Genomic DNA, 24,068 nt, shown 5'->3' on the forward strand with positions numbered 1-24,068 from the left:
GTGAGGGGTGGGGCACAGTGGAGCACAGTGAGGGGTGGAGCACAGTGAGGGGTGGGGCACAGTTGGAATGTAGGATCGGTAAGGAGAAAGGGTCAAGGAGTTGAATGGGTCAGTGAGAAGTAGGAATTTGTGGGAAAGGGTTCATTTGAGAGTGGGGTCAGTGTGACGCTTGGGTGCTCAGTTAGGGTGGAGTCCAGTGAGTTAACAGGCAGGGGCAGGTGTTAGAAAGGAGGAGACCAAGGAGGACGCAGGAGCCTGGCCACGTGGCCCTTTTCCAGGCTGTTGACCTTACCAACACTCAGCTTTCCCATCTTTCTCCATTAAACAAATAGTCGTTAAAGGAACGGAACTGTCATAAACCCCACGCCCATTCCTCTCTGCACTCTGTCCATCTGTCTTTCCTTCAGTGGAGTAGGCCATGACCACCCTGGCACCGAGACCGAGTCATTGAAACTCAACCTGGGCAGTGGGACGTGGGGGATTGAGTCCCCTGCCCCCGGTCCTCATCATCAGCCTGAAAGATGGCAGGGATGGGGTGAGAAGAGGCAGGAGGCTCTGTGAGGGAAGGGGAGGGAAGAGCTTGGGGTCTGGCAATCTCACCGCCCTTATTTATAGTCTGCGAGCACCCACTCTGGGGGGGGGGTGACCAAGGAAACGGAGGGCCGTGGGGTGTGTATAACATGCCCCTGCCTGAAGCTGTGTGCTGTGACAGGACCAGGGAGGACAGAATTAAGCAAGGTGCCCTAACTTGCTAAGAGTTCAGGATTTGGGAGGCACTGGTGCTTGGTAAAGGCCTGGTTCCAGTCAGAGCTGCTCTTTCTCAGCCTGCCTTTCCTCTTTGGTCCAAAGGCCACCGAGACCTGATTCTGGTGTCAATATTCTTTCTCAAGAGAGAGTTGTACTTAGCTAGACAACTTGAAGGATCTGCAGCCATATTCAACCATGTCTTTTCTGGTCTGCCCATGATCAAGGCCAGCGTCCCAGGGCCCCGGCTCTCCCTGGCCTTGCCTTCTGCTGTCCAGTCACACCGACTTTCCAGTAGGCGAATGCTCCTCTCCCCTTTGAGCTTTCATGCATTCAGTTTTCTCTGCCCAGTCATCCTAGTTGTCTGTCTGGATGACCTGTGTGTCCTTCAGAACTCGAGCATCTTCTTCAGAAGCCTTTTCTGACCCCACGTCCATCCCACATGCTCTTCTTCATCCCTTTGTCACAGTCTGGAGTCTAACTCCATTGCGGATCTGTCTCTACACGGTGCCGGGATCCCTGAATGAATGACACATGTTACACACATTACTGAGGGGCCTGAGGAAAAGAGAGGCGCTGGGACAGTTCACAGGTGAATCCCCGGAGATGGAATCCCAGGTGGTGGAGAAGACATATGCCGGCTGAAATAGCTCTACTGCACTTCGGGAACATCCAGAATGCCCGGTACCTCCAGGTAGCCTCTGAGTTTCTCGAGTCTCTTGAGGCTGTGGGCACAGGATTCTGGGGGGTGGGTACAGTTGCATCTAGGAATAGGAAGCAGGATAGCCCAGGCTAGTGGGCGAGGTTTCATAGTTTACTGAGCAGCAATTCAGGAACCTTCACCCCACTGTCGCTTCCAGCATGTCTGAGGCCAACCAACAGGATGCAGTTTGAACTCCCAAGAAGCCCCAGCCTTCATCGATTCAGTCAACAGGAAAGGTGGCTCCCATTGCCCTTCTGCCACCCTTCTTTCAGGCAGTTGGAACAGCCAAGAACTGGCTCCCATCACTCAGGGGCCTCAGAGGCTCTGGGTGTGAAGGACAGCAGACGGGAGACACACTGGCTCTTGTAGATTCTGAGCTGGTCAAAAGGGCCAGGAGGGAATGAGTCTCGTTCAGAATATGCTGTGACCTTGGAAGAGATGCCCCACGTCTGTGGTCCTTGATTTCTCCAGCAGCTGTGACCTCCTGACTTGGTGACTTGCAGGCTGCCCCTCCCTTTCCTCATCTGATCTGTGCTGTGCTCTCCTTCATGCTCCGGAGCTCCAGCTTCTCTTCTCTCCGGGCCAGGCAGTTCTTATAAACACAATAAGGGGAAATAGCCTGAGAGGTGAGGAGCCCAGGGAAATTAATCATCAGGGAGGGACATTTGCTGAAAAATCAGGTACTTAATTAAGCAGGAAGAGCCAGAGGCCTGGGGGGAGATGGTGTGTGTGGAGGGCAGGAGAAATTTGTTCTTCTCGCAGCGAACCTCTTGCCTGAGTTCCCACCTCCACATACGCCAGACCCCTGCTTGAGGCTTGCACTCCACATGTCTTTGGGATTGTCCGAGCAGAGTGACTAACCCAAAATCTGGGACCAGCTGCCTGGGTTCAGAGCTTCATTCTTCCACTTATTAGCTACATGACCACAGACAGATCGCTTAACCTGTCTATACTTTATCTTCTCTACTTCAAAACAGAGATGACAACCATTTTTAATCCCTGGAGATGCTAGGGATTCTGAGTTAATATGCGATGGTTAATCTTCACTGCCGACTTTTTTGGAGTTGGAATCACCTAGGAAACAGTGGCGGATGTGTCGGTGAGGGTGTTTCTGGAGAGGCTCAGCAGGGAGTGAAGATCTGCTCTGAATGTGGGTACCACCGTCACAGAGGCTGCGTGAGGGGGAGGTCAGTGGGGGATGGAAACTAAGTTAGGGCATGGAGAGTGAGGGAAGTGGTCAGAGGGGTGGACATAGTGAGGGAACAAGGCTCAGTGGGAACGAAGGATCAGTAAGGAGAAGGGCTGTGGGATGAAGCCCTGCACTAAATATGAACATGAGAAAGCACTGAACATCAGCATTCACCTTTCTCAGCTCCCTGACGATGATATAGTTCAACCAGTTACCTTAAATTCCTGCTGCAGCAAAATGTGCTTCCCCACACCTGCCCCCACCACCAAAGTGTGTGCCAAAACAAACCCTTCTTTCTTTAAGTTGTTTTTCATGGGTATTTTGTCACGGAAAGGAAAAGAAGTTCATATAAAAATTGGTACCAGAAGTGGGGTCATTGCTGTAATAAACCTGATCGTGTCATTTGTAAGTCTTTAGAACACTCTGTGCGAAGCACGAGGGCTACTTTTGGAGCTGGGAGTTAGAGAAGCACTAGAATGTTCTAATAGGAGCTTAACAGACCATGTGTAATGGACTTGTGCAAATGTGTAAGACAAGAATTCCAGGAGAAATGTAATCAATGAAGGTTTGTATCACACGATTTCAAGAATGAGGAGTCTATTGGGAAGTGAACTCCGTTTTATATCCTATAAATAATCTGGAAACGTCCAGGCTGTGGCATAGTTATTGCTCACTGCATTTATGGAGGTTTAGAATGAGAATTCAAAGCAGAAATATATGGAAAATGTGCAATCTATCAAGGAAAGGAATGTGAATGTGGTGGTTAAAGTCGTAGACAGCGGGTGCCGACAGGTGTCTGCCTGGTTAAGAGGTTTGCATCGTTAAACAGAACCGTTTCACTTTGCACCGAGCTAGTAGGAAATGTTGTCTGAAAGCTAAACCATACCTACTGGAAGCTCCAGGTTTTAAAAATGAAGATTCGTTTGAAGGGAACGTAATTGAACGGAGATGCCGCTGAAGGGTTCTTGGCCAAAGAACACCTGCACAGGGAAACATTTTCCTGACCGAGCCAACGAAGTGCACAAAGGTTAGCTACTCCAGCTGCAGTGGAAATGGATCGGACTCTGTCATCAGCAGATATCGGAACTTCAGGGGACATCCATACTGTGTGTCTGTGACATGTAAAATATAAGAGTCATAGGACCATGTGCATCTGAACCAAGCTTCCAGAGAGCCTCTGCAAGAGGACCCAAGAGGTCACTGCATGGATTCTGCAAGTGAAGCCCATGTTTTAAGGAGATCCTAGAATGGAGAGGATGTAAGGGATGCCCACCTAGAAAAGCACCAGTCATGACGTTGAGTCAGTTCAAGGAAGAGGATATCTGTGCTGCAGGTGGCAGAACTGCAGGGCTGAGGCGACCCAAGACTGTTGACACTCGGAGAGCACCTTTGATGCTGCGGCGTTGAGATCTGGGCCTTGCTCTGTTGAGTGCTCCGTCTCACTTTGGTCTGACCTTTTCTTCTAGTCCTTGTTTTTGGAACAGGAAGACTTATTCTGTGCTGCTGTATGTTGGAAGTCTGTGACATGCTGTTTGATTTTACAGTGGCTTACAGTTCAGATATTGCCTCGAACCTCAGATCAGACTTCAAATTTTGAGTTTTTGAATAATGTAAGGATGTTCAGAATTTGTGAGGACTCTTACATATAAACTACATGCACTTTCCATTATGAGGTGGCCTTTGAGGACCAGAGGGAGAGTATTATGATTTAAAGGGATGCACTTGGGCAGCAGGTGGCTTGTCATGGCTAATCTTCACTGTCAGCTTAACTGGATTTGGAATCACATAGGAGACCCACCTCTGTATAAGACGTTTAATCACAGGGGGAAGATGCACCCTTTGGGTTCGGGTCCCAAGCTGAATTTTAAAAACAGAAAAAGTGGGAAGTCAAGTTGAACATCAGTATTCATCTGTTCCTTCTTCCTGACTGTGGGTGCAACTGCCCCAGGCTTCTGTGGCCACAGCCACCTTCACTGCTGTGCCTTCCCTGTCACCATGGACCGCACCCTCAAACATAAACCAAAATAAACCTTCCTTGCTTGAGCTGCTTTTGTCAAGTGTTTCGTGACAGCGTCAGGAAAAGCAGCGTGTTCACGGTCTGTGTTGGATTACTTGGTGCCGTCTGACTGTAATGGCGCACAGGGAATGTCCGGTGGCCGCTGGGCGCTTCCTGTACACTCTCCCTCTCGTGCTAAGCACTAAAGCTTGTTCACCAGATGGGATATTCCTCCTGGGATGTTCAGGGAGGGCAGTTTGCTCACCTAAGGTCAAATAGCAAGGGTCGGCTATGACTCCACAGCGCTGGCTTTGAGCCCCGCTGTCCCTCTCCTCTGTTATCCAAGGGTCTTCCCTGGGCCTTTCCCACATCTGCAAGAGACAGGGAAGGCTGTGACTGTGAGTCCTCCTACACGGGGAGGGGACGGGGCATGGTTCCACCCTCATTTTGACCCTCCTTCTGTCTACCATGAGACAAATCATCTAGATGCTTGCATGTGCTAAGGGTTCAGCCTGTTTGTATCCTCCAGGCTGCTGGGGATGGGTCCTACTCCTCTTCCATCCAGGGCCTGAGAGGTGAGCCCATATCTTATTTTCAGAGAGGCTGTGATCTCTGGGAAGCGGCTGAGTTGCAATGGACTGGGCCCTTCGGACCTGCTAGGAAAGCCCCTGACTAGGCTGCTGGCTCCGCTGGCTCCTGGCACCCAAGGTAAGGGCTGGGAATGGACAGGGACGGGGAAGGCTGTGGTTCTTGTCCGCTCTCATCCCGTCTCCCTTTGCTCTGCATCTCCAGCCACCTACTTCTCTAACACGCTGCTAATCTCCCTGCACCTCAGTTTCCTGACTGCAGAGTGGGCCAGCGGTGCCTCTTGAGGGGATGTTCTGAGGCATGTGTTAGGGTCTGGCACCTACCAGGTTTCGGTGACTGATGACTGCTGTCCTATGTGCTTGCGCCTGTTGCCAGATGGGCTGGAGTTGTCACGCTCTCTGTCGCTAGCTGTCCGTGTCTGTTTCTTGTCCTCTCCATGCCCCCTGTCCGCCATGTCTCTCTAGGTCTGTGTCCTCTGTCTCGCTGTGGAAATTCACAAGACTGGGAGTCAGGAGGCCTGACTTGCTGAGTGATCTTGGGCAAGTCACTTCCCCTTTCTGGACCTCAGCTCCCTAGAACAGGATGCTCAGCCTTACCTGCCTCCCTCCCACCCTCTCTCCCAGGGTTTCTGGGAGAATCTCAAGAAAGATGTCAAGTGAGGGGGATTTCCTTCTATTTAGGGGTTGTCGCTATGGTTATTTTTGTCACTGACTCAGGTCCGCTCTCTGTCTCACCAGGCCTCTGGGTCTCTGTGTCTTTGTCCCAGCCTCTCTGTCTGCATCTTTGTCTCCTTCCCTGGGTCCTTACTCAGTATCTCTGGGCCTCACTGGGCCTGCAGGACCACCTCATTGCCCTCTCCCCCCTTCAGTGCTGATCATACCCCTGGTGGACAAGGAGGCTGGAACTGTGGCAGCTGTCATCTTGGTAAGAGCCTGCCCAAGTGGCAGGGTTGGGGGTAGGATGGGAAGAGGAAAGCAGGTGGAATATCTGTGTCTGGAGCCTGCCTCTGTGTGTGTGTGTGTGTGTGTGTGTGTTTGTGTGTGTGCGTGTGTGCGTGCATGCATGCATGTGTGTTTGTGTGTGTGCGTGCATGTGTGTCTGTGTGTGTGTGTCTGTGTGTCTGCATGTGCATGCATGTGTGTTTGTGTGTGTGCGTGCATGTGTGTCTGTGTGTGTGTGTCTGTGTGTCTGCATGCGAGGGAGTGGAGGGCTTCACCAGAGCCCAGATCAACTTTACAGCTCAGTGCTGGAGCTCACCCTGGCAGGAAGAACCCTCTGCTGCACTGGGTAATCCAAGCTCCATTGAGACCTAGCCTCAAACTCTGGATGGGTTATGGGTGGTGTCAAAGATGACAGGGACACAGGGAGGTGAGTGACCAACAGACACAGAAAGGGCACCGGTGAATACGAGGCTGCCACCATTGGAGACACAGGCAGTTTAAGTATCAGAACTGCTGGAGCTGGGGACTTAAGGCGAGGTGGGTGTCCCTGGGGGAGCTGCCCCTTGAAGCTGTGAACTAGACAAAAGAGAAGAGGCCTCCCTTAGAGGTCTCGGAGAAGCATGGAACCTCAAGGGGTTTTTCCCTGGGCTGCTGGCTGCTCTGCCTGTCACAGGTCTCCCAGGCTCCTGCTTCCCAGCTCCTTGGAAAGGTGGTTGGGCTAGCAGATGCTCCTTTCCTCTTCTGAGCCCTTTTCCCATGTGGAAAAGAAGTGAAAATCCTTGTCCTATCCCAGGAAAAGGTTTGCACCCCAAGTCACAGTTCTGGGAATCTGCCAGCGTCAGCGTGGCGCCGCCTGGGACAAATAAACTCGGCACCAAGGGACTCCTCCCGACCTCATTAAAAGGGAATTAAAGGTTTCCGAGGTGCCTGACCTTTCCTGAGCTATAGGGCAGACAGTGGGAGTGGAGGGGAAGCCACCAACTGGAATGGGGTGCCGGGCTGGACTCCCTGACAGTAGGCCCCATCTGCCTCTGGGAGGGATCTCAGAACCTTCCAGTGTGTGCTCCCCTGACCCCACTTCTTACCCTGTTTCTTGGGGAGTCTGACAAGAGTAAGGGGCATTACAAAGGTTGGCCGCTCTAGCCAGGAGTGGGGACGCAGTGACTTCAGCACATGTCTGTAGACAGAACAGGCTCTAGAGGTACCAGATTCCTTGCCAGTCTGCCCGTCCTCACTACGATACAGTGAAAACTGGGTGGAAGAAAAGCATCTCCCCAAGGTGAAGACATTCAGGAAGTTATTCATCATGGTGACAGCATGCCTGCCATGCTCGCCTGGCCTAGCATTAGCCAGGAGTCTTGCTTTCTGAAGAGGGGAAACCCTAGTGTCAGCTTAATTCAGCCAGCCACCGGCTGGGTGCCTGAACAAGACATGTCTACTTCTTGGAGCTTTCAGTTTGGGGACAGGAGAGATACCTTCAAGCCACCACAAGCCAAATGAAATAATTGCTGCCAGCTGGTGCTCTGGTGGCAGAAGCTGGAGCAGCAAGGGAAGTCCCGCAGTGAGGGAGCCCTTGAGTGAGCTCTTGGGTGTAGGTGGGAGGCAGAGAAGGGAAGGACAGCGGGAACAGCATGGGGAAAGGCAAGTGGGGAGGAGGTGGTGCGCAGGGAGGCTGACGTGTGGGGTGTGACCCATCAACGAAGATGTCACCTGAGGTACAGACGTTCCTGACAGACATCCCCTCATTGCCCCAGATACTCTGACAGTGAATTTAGAGCATTTCACCGTCCAATTCTCCTCTCAGCCTGGAGCTTCCCAGTCAGAAACACACTTCTTTGGATGCCTGCTCTCCAAGGCACACACATCTGACAGCTGCTCCCGGTCGCAGGATGTTGTATCCTCCGGCAGCCATGGGGTACCCAGCTGCTACCCAGTCCTGAAGGTAGCGGGAACAGAAGGAAGAGGGGGTGCAAATCATCACTCCCTCCTTGATAACTCCAACTTTTATCTGGTTTCTGTTGGTGATGCCCACTGTCTTCACACACACATGCATGCACACATGCACGTGCATACCTATCCATCCAATACCTTTCTATTAGGTGTCAAGAGCTGTGTGCTATGCCCTGGAACACAGAAATGACTGAAATAGACCATTAGTTTCTGCTTTGAGCCCTGGAGGGCATGCCACAGGTGATGAAAGTAAGGGGAGAACTGAAAGCGAGGGTTGGATCTAGCCAGGAGACCAGGGAGTCCCATGAGGAGCAGTGGGCTTCAATGGAGCTGCAGTCAGCGGGGGACTTGCTAAGAAATGTGCAGTCTGGGCTTGAGACATGGCTCAGTGGTTAAGAGTTCTGCCTGCTCTTTCAAAGGTCCTGAGTTCAATTCCCGGCAACCACATGGTGGCTCACAACCATCTATAATGGGGTCTGGTGCCCTCTTCTGGCCTGCAGACATGCACACAGATGTATACATAATAAATAAATAAATAAATATAAAAAAAAAAGAAATGTGCAGTCCAGGTGCGCGTGCGCGGCTGTGTGCCTGAGTTTGAGCTTTCACAGCTCAGTTCAATCGCCATGATTGCAGACTCTTGATGTGTAAAGTCTCTTACTCTGGTTTTCAGTTCTGGGATAACGAGTTCCTTTGAGAAGTGGGTGGCTCTTGGTTTCTGGCATATGATGCATGATTTGTGCCTGTTCCCCCTCCCCAAGCTGTGCCTGTTAGCTCCTTGCATGACAATAGGGCATTCATGCCATTAGTCATGTTGAATTTGATGAGGGTGGGCCTGGTAGCCTGGCCAGGTTTTTAATTCTTTCTAAACACTGGTGCCCACTGATCAGTATTTCACAGTGAGCTCCAGACACCCACCTTAACATTAGCATTTACAAACGTAAATGCTACCACATGTCAGTGTGTTGGAGATTAACTGGCTTGTGTTAGGAGATGTTGGAAGTATGGGTGTGGTGCAGACATGTGGACGGTGTGGGTAGTGGAGGTGCAGTTGTGTGTGTGCGTGCATGTGTGTGCGTGCGTGTGTGTGCTTGTGTGTGCGTGTGTGTGTATTTCCACGGGAGAGTAAATGCAGGTATGTACATGTGAAGGGGCTTTAGGTTCTTCCAGAGAGTACCTGTGTGTGTCTGAGCACATGCTGAGTGAGTAGGCTGAAACAGCCCACAGTGCATGCTGGGATGAGGGAACATCACAGCTTCTTCTTTTCCCTCACCATTTTCAGACCCCCACCTCTGCATCTGGGTGAAGGCCTTTGGAAAACCAAGGAGCTGGTTTCCCCCAGCTCTAGAGGGTTCCCAACTGCCCCTCTTCCTGAGAGATGGGTACAAGCAGAGGCAGCAAGAAGGATGCTGCCCTCCGTATACTAACCATAAAAAGCCAGCGTAATTACGTAAAACATTTGCAGGCTGCCTCAGATGCCCTCAGACTGTTCTGTATGAAGGAGCCTCATTCCCAGCTTAAGCTTCAACACAGCCCTTGGCCCCCAGTCTCCCTAGCTCTAGTCTTGCTTCCTGACATTTACCCTTCATCCCATAGATGACTGGTGTCAGATGCTAAAGTTTGCCATGGCTCCCTAAATCCCAAGTTTAAGGCCCTCTGTAGCCCCTTGGACATTTCTGCTCCCCACCCCTGGGCCTCATCTCCCTACACACCTCCCACTTAGCACTTAACCTGAGGAGCTGCTGGTCTACAGTCCCCTCCCCCCGTCTCCTCTCTCTCCTCTGAGGAGCCTCTGGTCTACAGTCCCCCCCCCCCCTCTCTCCTCTTCTGCTTGGACTTCCAATTTAGGAAGCCTCCCAGATCCCATCCCCTTTGAGATTCCTAGCCCAGGTTGTCTGTGTACCCCTAACTCCCTCGGGTATAAGGTCCTACACCCCCTTGCAAGTGCACCCCAGCTAGACATGATTTCTCTTGGCCGGAACCTGAGCTTCCTGAGAACCTGGTGGTCCCCTCCTCTCCATCTGCTCCTGGCAGGGGACCCAGAGCAGAGGCAAGCAGGGACTGCTGGGGCAGGGGAGGCAGGATGAAACCCCCCACGTGCAGGGACTGCTGGGGCAGGGGAAGCAGGATGAACCCCCCACGCGCAAACACTGTGGGAGTCCACAGGTGGCAACCGACTTTGAATAAGCAAAAGAAGTTGAGAAAGCAGGTGGGGAGCCTTGCTGGCAGGCCACAGTGGGTTCCTAGACCGCCAACCCTCCTTCCCCTCCTCACTTCCTCTTCAAACACCCAAGCAGGGTGGAGGAAGAGAGATTCCCAGAGCATGGAAGATGGCTAAAGGGAGCCCTGGTAACCGGCACAGGGGACAGGGGGAAGATGACAGGAGGCGGGAGAAGAATGAAAGGCATGAAAGTGGGGGAGTGGATGGAGTGGTTCTAACTCTGCCATCTTCTGCTTGGTGACTTTGGATAAGTCCCTCACCCCTTCTGGGTCCTGGCTCATCTGCAAGGGGAAGAGTGCATCTCGCGGTGGTGCGGATCACATGTAGGCATAAGGCACCCCATCAGCCCATCCATGTCAGCTACACCTCCCCTGGCAGAGGTCATGCTGGGCTCCTCTAGCCCGGATGTAAGGGCAGATCAAACCCCACCCAGAAAAAAGAATGGAGCCGGGAGGCTGAAGCCAGTTGCACAAATCCTCTAATCAGGGTCTGAGGTACTCCATATGAGGAAGATGGAGAAGGATCTAAGGCCCCCCTTCCTGACACTATACACCTGGACTGTCCCCAGGAAGGGGACAAGAAGCATGGAAAGCGATGGGTCAGAAACAGAAAAGTCCCACCCTTTGCGCCTGCACTAGAAGTCTTCCTTGGGGAAAAGACTCCCAGAGTCTGCCTGGCCTGACATGGAGGTCGCAGACTGTGTTGGTAGAGACTAGTGTGTATTGGCCATGGGGCGGGGGGGGGGGGCACGCGATAACAAAGACAGGCTGGGGGAGGTCACAGCTTGTCCCTTCTCCCTCCCTGCCAGGTGCACTGTGGCCAGCTGAGTGACAGTGAGGAGTGGAACCTGCAGGCAGTGGAGAAGCATGTAAGTGGGGTAGGACCACGGTAACACAAAGCCTGCTGAAGGCCCTTGTTAGAGCTGGTGGGAAGAGGGCCTGGCTGGCCAGAGAGCTGGCCAGGCCTGGCTTCTGCTGAAGGCCCTTGTTAGAGCTGGTGGGAAGAGGACCTGGCTGGCCAGAGAGCTGGCCAGGCCTGGCTTCTGGTTCCAGCGCTACCACCTTGAAGCTTTGGGACCTCAAGGAGTCATGCAGACTCTATAAGCCTCCATTTGCATCTGAAGATGGTGATAATGATAGCGCCGACTTACCGAAGTTAGTGATGAGTCAAATACCTTGTACATAACTCAGGCTCTTTCCTGCCTAAGATTTCAGACATCTGTGATCTTAATCAGGATGGTGTTAGACAGAAAAATTGGACCCTCTTTTGGAAGCCTTTATGAACCAGTGGAGACAACTATACTTGTCCATGGATGGAAGGAGGCTCCAGGGGCTGTGGGGACTCTCAGGAGGTTGAGGGGCCATGGCTTGAACTATTTTGGACCAGAACAGCAGTGGGCACTGGGCAGTGTGGGGCCCACAAAGGGAGCTGCTTGAGCAAAGGGGAGGAGTCATGTAGCGGCACCAGCAGCCAGGGTGGGACAAGGGTGTGATTAGCATTCTGCCTGCCTTAGACTCTGGTGGCCCTGCGGAGGGTACAGACTTTGCAACAGCGCAGGTCTGAAGCTTTCCAGAACACCTCAGTGGATGCCTCTGAAGATGAAAAGGATGAGAAGGGATACGGCGACCGTGACCGAAAGATTCTGCAACTGTGTGGTGAGGGCCAAACTTGGGCAGGTCTGTAGGACCTGACGGGGCTGATCCTGGATGGGAAGCAACAGGGCCAGACCTAGGGAGTAGGAAGGGCCTGGGAAGTGAGCTGGACTACAACGCAGCATCCAGATATCGCTTGGAAAGAGTGTGAGTCTTCTGGGTGGCCGGTGAGGCCTGAGGAGACACAGGGGAGGAGCATGGAGCAGCCAGTCAGTAAGACAGCCCTCTCTGACATGAGCCCTGCCTGTGCAGGGGAACTCTATGACTTGGATGCCACATCTCTGCAGCTCAAAGTCCTTCAATATGTGAGTTCCTGAGCTTCCTCTCTCCTACCCCATCTCTCTCCCTTGAACCTCTCATCTCAACTCAGATGGGGACATCCCATCCACTCTACTCTCCCAAAAGCCTGAAACCCCCCTGGGAGATGAGAGGCTAGAGGGTGGCCCAGCACACCTCTGTCCCCCTCTATCCCCTTTCAGCTGCAGCAAGAGACACAGGCGTCTCACTGCTGCCTCCTGCTGGTGTCAGAGGACAATCTGCAGCTTTCCTGCAAGGTGAGGGGCAGGTCCACCGTTGGCCTGGGTAGCAACCTGTGTCTGCCTTTCCCCTCCATTAATCCTTCTCCATTACTGGCTCCCGCAGGTCATTGGAGATAAAGTGCTAGGAGAAGAGATCAGCTTTCCCGTGAGTGCCACCTCCGTCTTCTGCCTTGGAGCCTGCAGGGACCGTGAAGTCCTAGCGGGACTGGGAGCCGCTAGAATATCTTGGTGGGACTAGTCCAGGTCTTGAGGTCCTCTTAGAAGGCTTACAAAGGAGCACTGTATCTCACGGTCAGGTTCCGGTAGGAACAATCTCGTACAGGGTAGGCGGAGTCTTACGTGGGATCAGCTCTCATCCGCTGGAGTATTTCTAGACATGAGTCCGTTATAATCTCTTTGGAGTCTGCTCATCACTCTCTAGTTAGGGAAGATCTTCCGGTCCACCACTGGTTACTCTAGCCCCCCCCCTACTCCCCATCTTCCACTCCTCAATGTTAGCTCCATCCATTTTTTGAACTGTTCAAAGAGCTTGTTGAAATTTCCAGTCATGAAAGATAAGGATGGGCTGAGATCTCGGATACAGGGAAAGCTGGGTCAACTGGGTCTCTATTCACTCTCCAGTTGACCATGGGACGCCTAGGCCACGTGGTGGAAGACAAGAAGTGCATCCAGTTGAAGGATCTAACTTCTGTAAGCCATGGCCATGTTGAGCCAGGGGAGAGGGAGGGGGAGCCCTTGCATAGTTTCCAGGGTCTTCAGAATGGGATAACCTAAAAAACTGAAGAACAAGACCGAGAGACTTCGTGGCATTCCCATACTCACGCGATAGCAGGTTGCAGAACGTGGTGGAGAGCTGGGGAATGAAGCCCACTGCCCCCTCCTCTGCCTTGCTCACCATCCCTGTATCTCTGCAGGACGATGTGCAGCAGCTACAAAACATGCTGGGCTGTGAGCTGCAGGCTATGCTGTGTGTCCCTGTCATCAGCCGGGCCACTGACCAGGTGGTGGCTCTGGCTTGCGCCTTCAACAAGCTTGGAGGAGACTTGTGAGTTTGGGGATGCAGGGTGTCAATAAGGAATTGGAACTGAGAGGCAGGCCAGGGTAACAACGTGAGAAGGGGCTAGGCGGAGGCGCTCCCCAGTGGTGGTGAGCCTGTTTGTTAGTGCATGATGCTGACTCCCCATCATCCTTCTTGTTTTTGCCACCACCTCTCCATCAGGTTGTGGGGGTGGATGGGTGGGTGGGGGGCATTGCAGAAGAGCAGGAGGACAGCCGGCTCTGGTCTTGGCAAGTCTCTAGTCTGAGGGAGGAGACTAGCTTGGTCTGAGTGACTCCAATCAGAGTAGGGAGATATGGCTTCGGTTTCAAGAAGTAATAGCTCCCTGGATGTGGTGGCATAGTGGTAACTCCAGCTTTTAAGGAGTCTGAAGTGGGGGCAGGGGATCACTTGAGCCCAGCAGTTCTGGGATAGCTACAGCCCTGCCTCAAACAAACAGAAACAAATTAGTAGCCTCAGGAGGAACCCGCATTTTGGTCTGAGGACAAGTAGAAGTTTCCCTGGAGAGAGCACTCAGCCTGAAGGGCAGGGAGTGCAGCTGTCCTTGGTGTGAGAGAGTTCTGTTAGCTGGTAGATATGGCTTCCTGCCAGCAAGGAGGAAAGGAGACAGCCCATCTTCCCTCCCATCTCCGGTGAACCCCCACTTCCTCCAGGTTCACAGACCAGGATGAACATGTGATCCAGCACTGCTTCCACTACACAGGCACGGTGCTCACCAGCACCTTGGCCTTCCAGAAGGAACAGAAGCTCAAGTGTGAGTGCCAGGTAAGTATCTGCCTTGAGCTTTCCCCGGGGACTAGCTCCAATCCCAGAAGGCTGCCACAAGAGCGGATGTGTGCCTGTGTTATCTGGGCTAATGGCAGCACTGCCCTGGTAACACAGGTAACACTAGATAACCTAGTGACCTGGAAGTCTCTTAAAGAGGGAGGTCAGTGGGTCCCTGGGCTCTAGGCATTGTCTGTGATTGCCCTCTAGTGTCTAACGTTGGCACTACCACAACATCTGGGCGCAGGAGGCAAAGGAGGTTGGACGTCTGAGCTCCAGGGGCTTCCTGATCGTCGTCACTCGCTATTCCTCTACTCTTTCACTTAGTAGCGAAAGGTTTTCATTAGGACCTCAGTCTCCAGCCTATTCTAGGCGCCCTGGGGAAGGAATGAGGACAGCCCGGGGCCATTGGCAGCAGGGGATTGGTTAGGGTGAGCCCTGACCCAACACTGTGGTCTTCACTTCCCTCTCCTCAGGCTCTTCTCCAAGTGGCGAAGAACCTCTTCACTCACCTGGGTGAGTGCCTGGCTGTCTCCCACACAGGCTGTCTGGGGAGGGGACGTGGAGGGCTTGCCTGGCATTCCTCAGGTCTCACGTGCTTCCCCTCCTCTAGATGATGTCTCTGTCCTGCTCCAGGAGATCATCACCGAGGCCAGAAACCTCAGCAACGCGGAGATGTGAGCAGAAGTGGGCTGGGGAGGGAGACAGGCCTCAGTCCTCACCACCTCTGCCCTGCCCCTGCCTCCTTGTCTGGCACTTCCTTCTGATGGACCCTTATTTCAGCCAGGGCAGTGCTAGCTTTGTTTGCCATGGGTTTCCGTGACACATACACAGTAGGAATTAAAAACGATACAATACAAAATAAACAAAAAGCAAACGGAGGAATGCGTGCAAATGGCCAGCCTCGAGAGGAGTATGTCAGGTCAGGACACTCCTCCAGGGCCTCAGAAATGGCTTCCTTAGTCATGCGTGATTGGAGGGGCCAACCACTTCTCTCCACAGCTGCTCGGTGTTCCTGCTGGATCAGAATGAGCTGGTGGCCAAGGTGTTCGATGGCGGCGTGGTGGACGATGAGGTGAGGAAGTATGGACGCAAGGGCCCTGGGAAACAAGCCATATCTGAAGGTTGTCTATAGCCAGGCCAACTCTGCTTTCTTCTCCATCCCTGTCTGGGCAGAGTTATGAGATCCGCATCCCGGCGGACCAGGGCATCGCGGGCCACGTGGCGACCACGGGCCAGATCCTGAACATCCCCGACGCTTACGCCCATCCGCTTTTCTATCGCGGCGTAGACGACAGCACTGGCTTCCGCACACGCAACATCCTCTGCTTCCCTATCAAAAACGAGAACCAGGGTGAGGACGCCCGGCCGCCGGGGGCGGGACCTGGAGGTGCGGGGCGGGGCCAGGGCGGGGCACAGTGGAAGGCGGTCTTAGTTTCTGCGATTCTTTAGGACTGGGTTTGCCCGGGCTTGAACCATTACTTCCAGAGGAGTTAGGAAAAAACAGGTCTCACTGGACCCCTTCCCCAGCGGTTCCTATCTTCTTTCTCTTCCCAGAGGTCATTGGTGTGGCTGAACTAGTGAACAAGATCAATGGGCCATGGTTCAGCAAGTTTGACGAGGACCTGGCCACAGCCTTCTCCATCTACTGCGGCATCAGCATCGCTCACGTGAGGGAGCGCGACTAGGGCGGGGAGGGTGGCCTTCGACTCCCCACTCTTTGCTCTGGCCTATCCATCCACACACAGCATGAAAGCTTTGGGTATACTGTTTTCAGTCCTGCCCACCCAGCTTCTTCTGAGGAAAAAAAAAAAAAAGACCAAACCAGCAAACAAAACGCCTAGATCTGCTGGGCTGGTGGTATGGGCCTGTAATCTTGGAACCTGAGAGGGAATAGCAGGAGGATCAGGAGTTAATTGAAGGCCAGCCTGGGCTACATGAGATACTGTCTTAACAATCCAACAACAACAACAACAAAAAAAAAAACCCAATACACACATACAAAATCCTATTGCTAGAACGCCACCTCTTCTCCAGCAATTCCAACCCAATGCATTAGTCAGTGTCTTTTTGTTTTTTGGCAAATAAAAAAAAAAAAAAGCTGCCTGGCTTTTTGGCAGCTCTAGCCTGAAAGTCCAGCCCAGGTTCCCGAGTCAATTTCTTCTGATCTGCTCCAAGGGCTACCAGGTTCCGTCATTGAAGTCTGAGTCAGGCTCAGCAGACGCATGCTCAGTGCCTCAGTGGTTAAGAGAATGGGGAAGGGCCAGTTAGAGAGCTGAGATGAGCGTGGGGGTGGAGCCTGAAGATTGGGCTCTTGCTAATGTCCACGCTGGGCCTCCAATGGGACTGGAGGGAGGGCTTCTGCTGTTGTACCCCTTTCTGGGCATTCTGGGGGTGTCACGGCCTCCAACGCCAGCCCCATCGTTTCCACTTCCTCCCCCAGTCTCTTCTATACAAAAAGGTGAACGAGGCCCAGTACCGCAGCCACCTGGCCAATGAGATGATGATGTACCATATGAAGGTGAGGCTTGCTGGAACGTCTGTCCTTCCCTGTCTCCTGGACTCCTCTGCAGCCCTGGCCCAGGCTGAGCTTTCTTATCCTTGGTTCTTGAGAATGTGAAAACAGACCACACCAGTACCTGGCTCCTGCTCTGCCTAGGGACTGTCCGCACCCCCCCCCCCAATCTCCCATTCCACTGTCCTAAGCCTTTTCTCAGTCCAGCCCCAGTCTGGAAGCAGCCAGCGGGCTTTCACCCAGGGAACAGTTTAGTTCTGACAGCTACCCCCATCCCGTGTCCTTTTAGGGAAGTCCCGAAAGCTGAAGCCTTGCTCGGAGCTCTCACTACCACTCTGTCCCTGCGCGGTCCCAATTGCTGACCTTCCAGTCCCATTCCCAAGCCCTGTTTCCAAAGAGCTACCTCAAGCCTTAGCTGCGAGTGTATGACAGTCACTGTTCACTGAGGCATTTCCTCTCACCTGTGTTCCAAACTTTGGGAATACGCACAGAGCAGTAGCGGGAAGGACCGAGATCGAACGTTTGAAAACTCTCCTCAAGAGACAAGTTGCTAGACTTGTCTGTAAAAGGCTATCTCAGGTTGGGATATCACAAAGGGGGCATTCTCTAGCTATATTTTTGGCTGTCACGCATGTGGTCATCTGCTCGTAAGCAGGGGACACAGGCATATAGGCTGCGGTCCTGTGGTGATCTGTCCAATGATAATATAAAGAGTTGGAATCCAGCTTGATGTATGCTGGGCAAGGGAGTCTGTGTGGGGGTTTGATGGAGAGGCCATCAGCTGATGCCTGGCTTGTCTGCACTAGGTCTCTGATGACGAGTATACCAAACTTCTCCACGATGGGATCCAACCTGTGGCTGCCATTGACTCCAACTTTGCCAACTTCACCTACACTCCTCGCTCTCTGCCTGAAGATGATACTTCTATGGTAAGCTGGCCCTTCTCAGTTGGGGGTTGAGCATGGGAAGTATAGATGTCAGTTAGATGTGCATCAGAACTTCTGGGCGAGGCAGAAACACCAAACAGGGCTATGGGCTCCTTCAGAGACTGGGCTGGGCGTGCTTCTCAGGACCACGGGCTGACTAGGGGACAGCAATGATCTGGATGGTGGCCCAAAGCTGCTCCAGGTGTGTGGCCTTGAGGCTTGCAACCCTGTCCCTGATCTAAGCATGTGTGTGAGCTTGCTTCCAAGAAGTCTTAGCTTCCAAAGCCCTCAATTTTTAGATAGTTCACAGCTTGACATATGACTGTTCATCAATTGAATTGTCCTTTAATTTAGGGTTAGAATTTCAAGACTCTGTTTATTGTTAGAATTCAAGGGAGGTCAATAGTGCCGGTCCCTCTGACGTCCCCTCCTGTGCTTACAGGCCATCCTGAGCATGCTGCAAGACATGAACTTCATCAACAACTACAAAATTGACTGCCCAACTCTGGCCCGGTATGTTCCCAGCAGCCCTTGGAGCAGAGCCTCGGTCTCTAGCTCAGACTGCTTCGTCTTGCGTCCATTGCCCCAAGCATTCTTGGGAGGGATCTTTTATTTTTATTTTTTTTAGTTTTTATTTGATGTGCAATTGGTATTGATGCATGTCTATGTGAAGGTGTCAGATCTTGGAGTTGCAAACAGTTGTGAGCTGCCATGTGGGTGCTAGGGATTGAACTCGGGTCCTCTTAGAGAACAGCCAGTTCTCCGAACCACTGAGCCATCTCTCCAGGTCCCAGGGAGGGAATCTTGTAAAGATGCCTGAAGAGGACTGCGTTTGTTGGGATGGGGAAGGATCTGTGATTGAGAAGCCGTTGTCAGACACTGAATCATGCAGAAAGAGAGGCAAGAGAATGTAATGGGCAGAGTCTGGAGGGCTTCCCGAAGGAGGCGAAGCTGAGGTTCCTCTGTTGCCTCCGCTCCCCCAGGTTCTGCTTGATGGTGAAGAAAGGCTACCGGGATCCACCCTACCACAACTGGATGCACGCCTTCTCTGTCTCTCACTTCTGCTACCTGCTCTACAAGAACCTGGAGCTTTCCAGCTACCTCGAGTAAGTGGCTGCCCTTTCCACACCTGCCAGCCATGAAGCCCAGCTGGGTTTCAGGTCCTCTACTCGTCCTGTCCTCTTTGCTTAGCAGGGCACGCCATACAGCCCCACCTTCCGCAAGGGGGCTGCTCAGGCTCAGAGAATGATGGACCTGATTCCCCCAGGCCTGGGGCACTCCGAAGGAGAGCCGGAAGCTCCCTACTAGGTGGCCCCTGGGCTTCTCATCCAGCTGTCTTCTCTGAAGTGCCCAGGAGGAAGCTCAGGGTGACATTTCTCTTTTCTGCTTCCCCCTCAGGGACATTGAGATCTTCGCCTTGTTTATTTCCTGCATGTGTCACGACCTGGACCACAGAGGCACAAACAACTCCTTCCAGGTGGCCTCGGTGAGAGCCTGCCCTCCTCACAATGGGGACCCTCTGCCTTGCCCTTCTTAGCCTGGGGTGAAGTGGCAGTGAGACCCCCAGCTGGGATGGGAGGAGGGAGCAGTCACCTCAGTGGGAGGTGCAGATGGGAGGGGTAACCCGAACCTTTCTGGACTGTTGCAGAAATCCGTGCTGGCTGCACTCTACAGCTCGGAGGGCTCTGTCATGGAGGTAAATTGCCGTCCTGCCCAGGCCCCTGTCCTGAACCCCTAAAGGCCAGCAACTTTTCAAGCTAGACAGTTGTCAAGCCATGCTCTCCAGCTAGCTGCCAGAGTTGTGCCTTGTGGGCCTCATTTTCCCGAAACAGGTACAGGGTGGAGCTGTGACTAGGGACACTGGGTCAGCTTGAGCCAGGCTTACAAGGACAGTGGGAACAGAGAAGCCCCCGCCCCCAAAACCTGCCGGTCCCTTCAGGCCTGGGTCAGCACCAGTCCTGGAGCTGGTTTGCTCTCAGGGACCTCCTGAGTCAGGAACAAGATCATCCCCTGTGTAGGGACCACATTTCCAAGGTCACTTTGCCCCAGGCTGTCTCCCATTGCACCCCCCATTTTCACCCTAAGAGATAAATGGCGTGCTCACTGTCTCCCAGGAGGCCCCACGGCAGCCCTGGTTCTACCCTCTGTCCCCTGGGAAGAGCCTGCTCCTCTTCCAAATGACAGCCCTTCACTCTCAGGAGACAGGGCCCTGACCTCACCTCCTCACTGCGTCCCCTTGTCAGCAAGCAAATATTTTCTGCATGAATTAGTGTCCAGGCCATCAGGGGATCATTTCAGAATTTCCTTCCAGCCTTTGAGGTCCTCTGAGCATACCTTATCAGGCCCCTTCATGTGGTAGCTGAGGGCTCTGAGTCATGGAGTTGGCCAGGGACTTGCCTGAAGCCACAGAGGGTTCCAGTAAGCTTCTCACAAAGGGAATGGAGACCCTCACGCTCCTTTCTGCTTGCCCCACTGAGCTCGGAGTCCAGGCCCTGCTGGGCTTTTCTGTCTCTCTGGGAGCCTCTGGTGAGGGATATTTTGATCCAGAGGGGCCTGTCTCTTATCTCCCCACAGAGGCATCACTTTGCTCAGGCCATTGCCATCCTCAACACCCATGGCTGCAATATCTTTGACCACTTCTCTCGGAAGGTGATGGGGGGGTTGTGTGGGGGTTTGCTTGGTGGGAGCTGGGGACTGGCTGGGCAGAAGGAGCAGGTCTGCCTTGCAGTGGATGGGATGTGTGCAGCAGGGACCATGATGCCCCTTCCCTGACCCTTTCCAGGACTACCAGCGCATGCTGGACCTCATGAGGGACATCATCTTGGCCACAGACCTGGCACACCACCTCCGCATCTTCAAGGACCTGCAGAAGATGGCTGAAGGTGCCACACCTCACCACTGGGGAAGGATGGGTGGTTTGGCACCAATATCTGCCCACCTGAACTCTGCCATGGTTCTGGTGTCCGCCCAGGCAGACCCAGTACTGGCCTCCCAGATTCCACCGGTGTGCTTTGTGCCCCACTGTGGGACAGGCTGTGAGCCCTTGCTCTCAGAAGGGACAGGAATCTGGACCTTGTTCTCAGAAGGGACAGGCTGTGGGCCCTTGCTCTCAGAAGGGACAGGAATCTGGGCCTTGATCTCAGAAGGGACAGGAATCTGGACCTTGTTCTCAGAAGGGACAGGAATCTGGACCTTCTCCTTGACCCCATTGTTCCTCCACCAGTGGGCTATGACAGAACGAACAAACAGCACCACAGGCTTCTCCTCTGCCTCCTCATGACCTCCTGTGATCTCTCTGACCAGACGAAGGGCTGGAAGACCACCAGAAAGATTGCGGTAAGAGCTGGCTATCCAACCTGAGCAAGTACAGGTTGTATTTTGGGGACTCAGAAATACAGACCACCTCAGGGCCACCGATGAAATAACCCGGAGATGGGCACCAGCTTCTCCAAGGCCACACAGTAAATGAGTGGGAAGTGGGCAGAGCCCGGGCCCCGCACTCTGTTGTCAAGCTAGTGAGGCAGGCCCTGGGTGGGGCTGAGACACTCAGCTTGTCACCCTGGGAGTAGGCTTAGCTGGACAGATCCCACTCGCAGGAAATGATGACGGTAATGTCTTCCAGGAGCTGATCTACAAAGAGTTCTTCTCCCAGGGAGACTTGGTACGCGTCAGGTGACCTCAGGATGCCCAGGGTGGTGGTGTGCAGGGAGGTGGGGTATTCCTGGCACGAGGCTGGGAGGGTTTGGGTTAGCTGCTCCCACCTGGTACCTGATGGAGGGGCAGGCCTGATGATCTGGTGTCTGCAGGAGAAGGCCATGGGCAATAGACCAATGGAGATGATGGACCGGGAGAAGGCCTACATCCCCGAGCTGCAAATCAGCTTCATGGAGCATATCGCCATGCCCATCTACAAGTGAGCTTGTGGGCACGGCTGGGACCCTGTGGAGAGAGGGCAGGGCAGTGGGTGTATCTACCTCCAGGTTAACAAGAGGCCCTGCAGCCTTATCCCGTCTTCATGCTGTACCAGTCCCTGGGCTTGGCAGGGAAATGCCATGTCTGCTATTTTCTGACCTCTAACCCCCATCCCCTGCACCCCCAGGCTGTTACAGGACCTGTTCCCCAAGGCGGCAGAGCTGTATGAACGCGTGGCCTCCAACCGTGAGCACTGGACCAAGGTGTCTCACAAGTTCACCATCCGAGGCCTCCCGAGCAACAACTCGCTGGATTTCCTGGACGAGGAGTATGAGGTGCCCGACTTGGACGGCACCAGGGCTCCTGTCAATGGCTGCTGCAGCCTTGAGGCGGAATGACCCCCTCTGGGGGCACTCCCTGCCCAGCCCTCCTTCCGTAGCTCTCTTCCAGTCTGTCCGATGCATTGGGAACCAGAGCTGTGGGTCCTGGGTTCTAGGCCAGGATGTCCCACGTGACCCGGTCCAAGCTACCCTTCCCAGGCCTCGGCGTTCTGTAGAAGGGAAGCAGGTTCCCATTCTCAGGCTTGCCCATTTGTTCTTCAAGAGCACAGTGGTGACCAGTGGCAGTGGGCTGCATTCTGCATCTCTGGCCATACCTGCCCAGTCCTGCTCAAGACGCTCTCTCTGAGCAGAGTCACGGTTCCTTCTGTGACCCCTTTAGAGCCCTACTAGGTCAATAGCCTTGTTTTCCTGAGGGAATCCCCGTTCCCTGGGGACGCCAAGATCCTTGTGGAAGAAATTTCTGAGTTAGCAGAGGACATAAAACAGTCACCAGCTAGAAATAGTCATAGGATAAAGTATCCTGAGGACCTCTGTGCTTCTGGTAGGGTTGGGACCTGGGAGGAAGCTGACAGCCAGGTAGCTCGTGCTCTTGGGGAGAAGTGCTCTAGTAAAAAGGACAGGAAGGATCCTCAAGCTGGGATACAGCCCCATATGCGTCCTTCAGGTGGTGTGGCCTGAAGCCAGTTCCTCTCCCTAGCTAGGCAAGACCCGGATTGTTAGACAGTCTGCTCTCTCTTTAGATCAAAGTCTCCATTGTGCTGTGGAGTCCCTGAGTGTCTGTGGCAGACTCTGCCAACCCTAAGGCACAGAAGGCTGAACCTTTCTTTTCCTCTGAGTGTGTCCCCTTGGCCTGAGCCCCTCCCCCATTCCTGCCATCATGGAGGGGCCTGGCCTCACCCCGCAGGGCTTCTCTTATGTTCTGTTCTGTGTATTGTGGGTGGGGGAGGGGCCGCCTGCCTTACCTACTCTGAGTTGCCTTTAGAGAGAGACGCATTTTTTCTAGGACTCTGTGCACCTGTTGTATGTGGTCCCGTGGCCTGAGTGCTTTGTACATGAGAATAAATCTATTTCTTTCTACCAACCCTCCCCAGGAGGCCGCTGTGCACTCTGTGCATTAGGAGGGGAAACAGCTGGCACAGGCGAGCACCCTAGGATCTCTGACTCCTCTAGCCCTGGTGCCTAATCACTTTCCTGGGACACCACTGTCCTGGAGGAGGTAATTCCTGGGCCATGAGGGAGGGCTACGGGTGGTTGGCCCCAGAGGCTCAGCTGTGAAACAGTGCGGAAGACCAAGAATCTACCACAGAAGCTGCTTGGAGAAGGTGACCTGTGGTTCTTTCTACACCTCTGCATGCTGGCTTGCCCTGGTCATGATGCCCATAGAGCCAGCACCTGGACCTCAGAGCCTCTCTTTGCCTGCAGGGTTGTCTGGGTAACCATCAGTTCTACATCCCAGTATTTCCAAGTGTTATGGAAGGGGTGTCCCTGAGTGTGAGTCTCCATGCTGAATTTGACACTGGTTTGTGTCTGGAATTTGTCCCGGCTTGGCCAGCTGCATGGGCGTTTGCTGCTGGGATCCGTGAGGACACTCCTGCCCTCAGTCTGCATAGCCCCTCCTCTCCACCTCCTTGTTCACCACATCCTGACCAATCAACAACAGTTTGTGAAGATCCTGGACACTGCTCTGCAAGGGTGGACAGGCTTGGGGAGTCTTAGAGAGCCATCTCGTGACCACAGCAGTGTCCTGGGAGGCCAACCTCACCTTTGGGGACACAGAGCCTATCTGCTCATAGGCTATGGTTTTGGAATCAGATGTCTAGACTGAGTGGTCTCAGGATGTCCAGGCTGGCCCCTGACCTCCAGACCTCTGCCCAGTCCTGTTTTGAGCTCCCCTAGGGTCTCTGTCTTCTCAGAATCATGGGCTCCTTGGCTAGGTTAGGGGTCAGTGGCTGGCCCAGGGCTGGAAGAAGATGGCTGGCTTACACCAGCGCTTGCTCATAAGCCTTGGACAACCTGAGTGCAAACCCAA

General features: G+C 53.5%; 1 protein-coding gene across 5 annotated transcripts in view; it reads left to right on the top strand.

The window, feature by feature from the left end:
* Window positions 1-23,125, top strand: part of Pde2a (phosphodiesterase 2A) — a 90,430-nt gene extending 67,305 nt beyond the window's left edge. For all 5 annotated transcript variants that reach the window (XM_026790083.1, XM_005368786.3, XM_026790081.1 and 2 more), the window contains 27 exons: window positions 5,231-5,340; window positions 6,089-6,144; window positions 11,141-11,200; window positions 11,846-11,987; window positions 12,237-12,289; window positions 12,464-12,538; window positions 12,627-12,668; window positions 13,145-13,213; window positions 13,438-13,568; window positions 14,234-14,345; window positions 14,822-14,861; window positions 14,959-15,022; window positions 15,348-15,420; window positions 15,522-15,699; window positions 15,903-16,015; window positions 16,789-16,866; window positions 17,667-17,789; window positions 18,229-18,299; window positions 18,770-18,892; window positions 19,185-19,272; window positions 19,435-19,482; window positions 20,361-20,435; window positions 20,569-20,668; window positions 21,010-21,122; window positions 21,409-21,447; window positions 21,593-21,699; window positions 21,886-23,125. In XM_026790083.1, the coding sequence (XP_026645884.1) occupies window positions 5,231-5,340; window positions 6,089-6,144; window positions 11,141-11,200; window positions 11,846-11,987; window positions 12,237-12,289; window positions 12,464-12,538; window positions 12,627-12,668; window positions 13,145-13,213; window positions 13,438-13,568; window positions 14,234-14,345; window positions 14,822-14,861; window positions 14,959-15,022; window positions 15,348-15,420; window positions 15,522-15,699; window positions 15,903-16,015; window positions 16,789-16,866; window positions 17,667-17,789; window positions 18,229-18,299; window positions 18,770-18,892; window positions 19,185-19,272; window positions 19,435-19,482; window positions 20,361-20,435; window positions 20,569-20,668; window positions 21,010-21,122; window positions 21,409-21,447; window positions 21,593-21,699; window positions 21,886-22,096 (2,494 nt within the window). In that variant the 3' untranslated portion in view covers window positions 22,097-23,125. The remainder of the gene's footprint in view (window positions 1-5,230; window positions 5,341-6,088; window positions 6,145-11,140; window positions 11,201-11,845; window positions 11,988-12,236; window positions 12,290-12,463; window positions 12,539-12,626; window positions 12,669-13,144; window positions 13,214-13,437; window positions 13,569-14,233; window positions 14,346-14,821; window positions 14,862-14,958; window positions 15,023-15,347; window positions 15,421-15,521; window positions 15,700-15,902; window positions 16,016-16,788; window positions 16,867-17,666; window positions 17,790-18,228; window positions 18,300-18,769; window positions 18,893-19,184; window positions 19,273-19,434; window positions 19,483-20,360; window positions 20,436-20,568; window positions 20,669-21,009; window positions 21,123-21,408; window positions 21,448-21,592; window positions 21,700-21,885) is intronic.
* The last annotated feature ends 943 nt before the right edge of the window (window positions 23,126-24,068 follow it).

The sequence above is a fragment of the Microtus ochrogaster genome, unplaced genomic scaffold, assembly GCF_000317375.1.
Source record: "Microtus ochrogaster isolate Prairie Vole_2 unplaced genomic scaffold, MicOch1.0 UNK41, whole genome shotgun sequence".
Taxonomy (NCBI): Eukaryota; Metazoa; Chordata; class Mammalia; order Rodentia; family Cricetidae; genus Microtus; species Microtus ochrogaster.